At 66.6% G+C, this 3,577-nt stretch overlaps 1 protein-coding gene across 1 annotated transcript in view; it reads right to left on the bottom strand.

Annotated features, from left to right (window-relative positions):
* CHRNA4 (cholinergic receptor nicotinic alpha 4 subunit) overlaps positions 1 to 3,577 on the bottom strand; it is a 19,955-nt gene that overhangs the window by 1,691 nt on the left and 14,687 nt on the right. Inside the window, exon 8 of the mRNA XM_027767721.1 lies at positions 2,030 to 3,130. Coding sequence (XP_027623522.1) covers positions 2,030 to 3,130 — 1,101 coding nt within the window. The remainder of the gene's footprint in view (positions 1 to 2,029; positions 3,131 to 3,577) is intronic.

Consider the following 3,577-nt stretch of genomic DNA (forward strand, 5'->3'; position numbering starts at 1 on the left):
CAACCTCGCGGCAGGCGTGTGCACGAGCATCCGAAACTCAGACTGAGCGGACCTCACCCAGCCTGCCGGGCCTCCACGCCAGCAGGGGAGACGAGGTCTGGCACCGCCTCCCCTCGTGACCACACCTGCCAGCGGGTGGCCGAGCCTCCTTTGCAGGAGCCCCAGGGCCAGGCAGCTGTGTGTGGAGATTTGGCGTGGATGTGCCAAAGCTCGGGTTATTGTGGAGGCCACTGTACCTCCCTGATTTCCAGAAGTCAGACATTCACGGGGGCGGGGCGTTCACAGGGGCACACCCAGGGGCAGGGCGTTCACGGGGTTGCACCCAGGAGCAGGGTATGCTGAGCCCCCATGATGGGCCCCTTGGCGGGCAAGGCCCCAAAGCGATGCCAAGGCCCGACGGCCCCACCTGCCCACTGGCCAGGGAGGTGTTCACAGCCACACAGCCACGGTGCTGGAGCAGCACTGGGAACAGGCAGCCCTGTGAAGGGCGAGGGCCCAGGACACCCGCTGCCAGAGGGTGGAGGAGGCACACCGAGCCCACGCCACTGCAGTCACTCATCTGGCCCTCTGTGGACTGCCCCCATTTCACCTGAGACCCGAGGCAGGGCACTGGAGGGCAGGGCTGACCCTAGCGAGCCAGGGCAGGTGGCGGCTCCCGCCTCTACCTGGACCTCCCTGAGAGACCCAGAATCAGGTCAGGAGCTAGGACTGCAGGTGAGGGAGGCCGAGGGCTCGGGGCCCTCCTGCCCCACTAGGTGTGCCGCCTGATTTCATCACAGTCCTGGTTAAACGCCGAGAGGCCCCGTCGGCCCCCGCATCATGGCCGGGGGGGGGCAGCCCGGCTTTCGGGGTTCATGGCAATACCCCAGGGCCACTTCCCCAGGTGTCTCAGGGATCCTGAATTTCAGGAAATCTTCAGGGACCCTGTGGATTGACTGCAGGGCGAGCAGCCCCTCACTTCTCGGGGGGACAGGGGGGAACAAGCTCCCTCCCTCTGGCTGGCTAGCACTAGGGGAGGCCCCTTGCCCTCTTCTGCCGTGCTGAGCTGGGGGCTGTTGCCAGTCTGAACTGCAGAAGCAGCACATCGGGGCGGTGGGCCCCAAGGGAGGGTAGACAGGCAGCAAACGTCTACAGGGGGCACGTCTGCTTCCCGGGGGGACAGGCACACGGCCCAGACCCCAGCCCCACCGTGCCACATCCCCTCTGGTGCAGGGCCGCCTCGTGGTAGTGCCATGGTGGCCAGTGCTCAGCAGGGGACATGCCACAGCTGAAGGACTCAGGCAGCAGATGCGTGGAACTCTGGGGGTGCGTGGTGGCTGCCCCAGGACCCCACTTTCTAAGACGTGCTCACCGAGGAGGGCTGGCTCTCTGGGTCCCAAGTCTCCAGATCATCCCGCCCACCCCCCCCAAGGCCATCCTGTCCACCTCACTGGCTGTCCTGCTCATCAGCGAGTACCTGCTTCTCACCAAAGCGGGGAGGGGCCTTGCAGCTGGGCTGGTGTCCACAGTGCCGGCCGTTTCTGCAGTGTGGGGCTGACCAGGGTCGGTGTAGGGGTCCCAGACTCCAGCCTCCCCTCCTCCCAGTGAGGTCCCACCTTCCTTCAGCCCTGCCCACCCCGGCCAGAATAGGTGCAGAGGGCCAGAGGGGCCTGCGGGTCATGCAGGAGCTCGCTGGGGAGACACTGCGGCTGCAGCCCTCTGCCTCTGGGGAAGGCGTGTGGGCCTGCCTGACACAAGGGCACTGCCAAGCAGAAGTCCCCGCAGCCAGCGCCAGGCGCCTCAGGAAAGCCCTCGTGCCATGCAGGAAGACGGAGCCAGCAGCCCCTTGCCCTGCCCTGCCGGCTGAGGCGCAGTGTCCTGAGGCCCCGAAGGGAGGCACGGCCTGTTCCCTTAGCCCCAGCTCAGCCCCAGGACCTGCGGCCAGGTGGGAGGTGGGAAGAGGCGGTGCCCGGAGGACCCTGCTGCACAGGGCAGACTGGGCCCACAGACCACTCATTGGGTAGGCCGGCGTGCTCAGGAGGAGACTTACGGAGAAGTCTGTGTCCTCTGCCTTGAGGTGGTCGGCAACGTACTGGACGCCCTCCACTGCCCGCGTCAGGGCTGGCGACAAGGGCGGGTGCCGGGGCAGGGCTGTGTGTGAGGCGTCTGCGGAGGCCGTGGGCTGCTCCTTCTTGCACGCACACTTGCACGGGGAGGGCTGGTCTGGCGGTGGGAGCTCGGCCGACGGGGCCTTCTGAGAGGCCCGAGAACCATCAGTCGTGGAGGTGGCGGTGTCCCGGGGAGTGCAGTACTGGATACTCCGGGAGCGGCACCGGACCCCGCCCTCTGCTGCATGACCGAGGCTGGGCACATGCTGGACACTCAGAGACCTGGCTTTGGTGAGCCCTGGGGTGCCGGTGCTGCTGGGCGAGGGGCAGGGACTGGAGGCTGGGGCCTCGGATGGCTGCAGAGCTGGGACCCGGGCGGAAAGGGGAGACTCGCAGGCTGTCTGCGGCTCACCTGGGACATCCAGGGGCACGCAGAAGGTAGGGGAGGGCGGCAGGCCGCAGCCACGGACGCCCTCGGGCTCGGGCCAGAAGCGCGGGGCGCTGGCCATCTTGTGCATGGACTCAATGAGCCGCCGGCAGTTGACCTTGACCACAGACGGCCGCTTCATGAAGAGCAGGCGCGGCACGACGTCCAGGAAGACCCTGCGCACCCAGGCGGGCATGGTGTGCGTGCGCGGGGAGCGGTGGTGCACGTTGAGGACGAAGACGGTGATGACGATGGACAGGGTCACGAAGATCATGGTGAACAGCAGGTACTCGCCGATGAGCGGGATGACCAGCGAGGTGGACGGGATGATCTCGGTGATGAGCAGCAGGAAGACGGTGAGCGAGAGCAGCACCGAGATGCACAGCGTGACCTTCTCGCCGCACTCGGACGGCAGGTAGAAGACCAGCACGGTGAGGCAGGAGATGAGCAGGCAGGGGATGATGAGGTTGATGGTGTAGAAGAGCGGCAGGCGGCGGATGACGAAGGCGTAGGTGATGTCGGGGTACACCTCCGCGCAGCACTCGTACTTGCGGGTGTTGTAGGTGCCCACGGCGTCCACGATGACCCACTCGCCGCTCTCCCAGAAGTCCAACTGGTCCACGCGGCGGTGCATGCTCACCAGGTCGATCTTGGCCTTGTCGTAGGTCCAGGAGCCGAACTTCATGGTGCAGTTCTGCTGGTCGAAGGGGAAGAAGGTGACATCGATGCTGCAGGAGCTCTTGTAGATGGCCGGGGGTGTCCACTGCACTCGCCCGTCGTAGAACAGGTGGGCCTTGGTCAGGTGCGTGACCGCGAAGTCCCCGTCCGCGCTGGGCAAGAAGAGGGAGACGCAGCTAAGAGCCCGGACAGCACACCGACTCCGCACGCCCCATGTGTGAGCAGTGCCACCTCGCGGGTCGGCGCAGCCTTGGGCAGAGCAAGGACCTACACCGCCACTTACCCACGTGCCTGGCTGCCCACTCCTGAGCCGGGGACAGAGACACCCGGCCCACGTCAGGTAGGACATCGCCACTCCACTCTCTGGGGCCGCCGGGACCGGAGC

The sequence above is a fragment of the Tupaia chinensis genome, unplaced genomic scaffold (genome assembly GCF_000334495.1).
Source record: "Tupaia chinensis unplaced genomic scaffold, TupChi_1.0 Scaffold144472_1, whole genome shotgun sequence".
NCBI classification, from domain to species: Eukaryota; Metazoa; Chordata; class Mammalia; order Scandentia; family Tupaiidae; genus Tupaia; species Tupaia belangeri.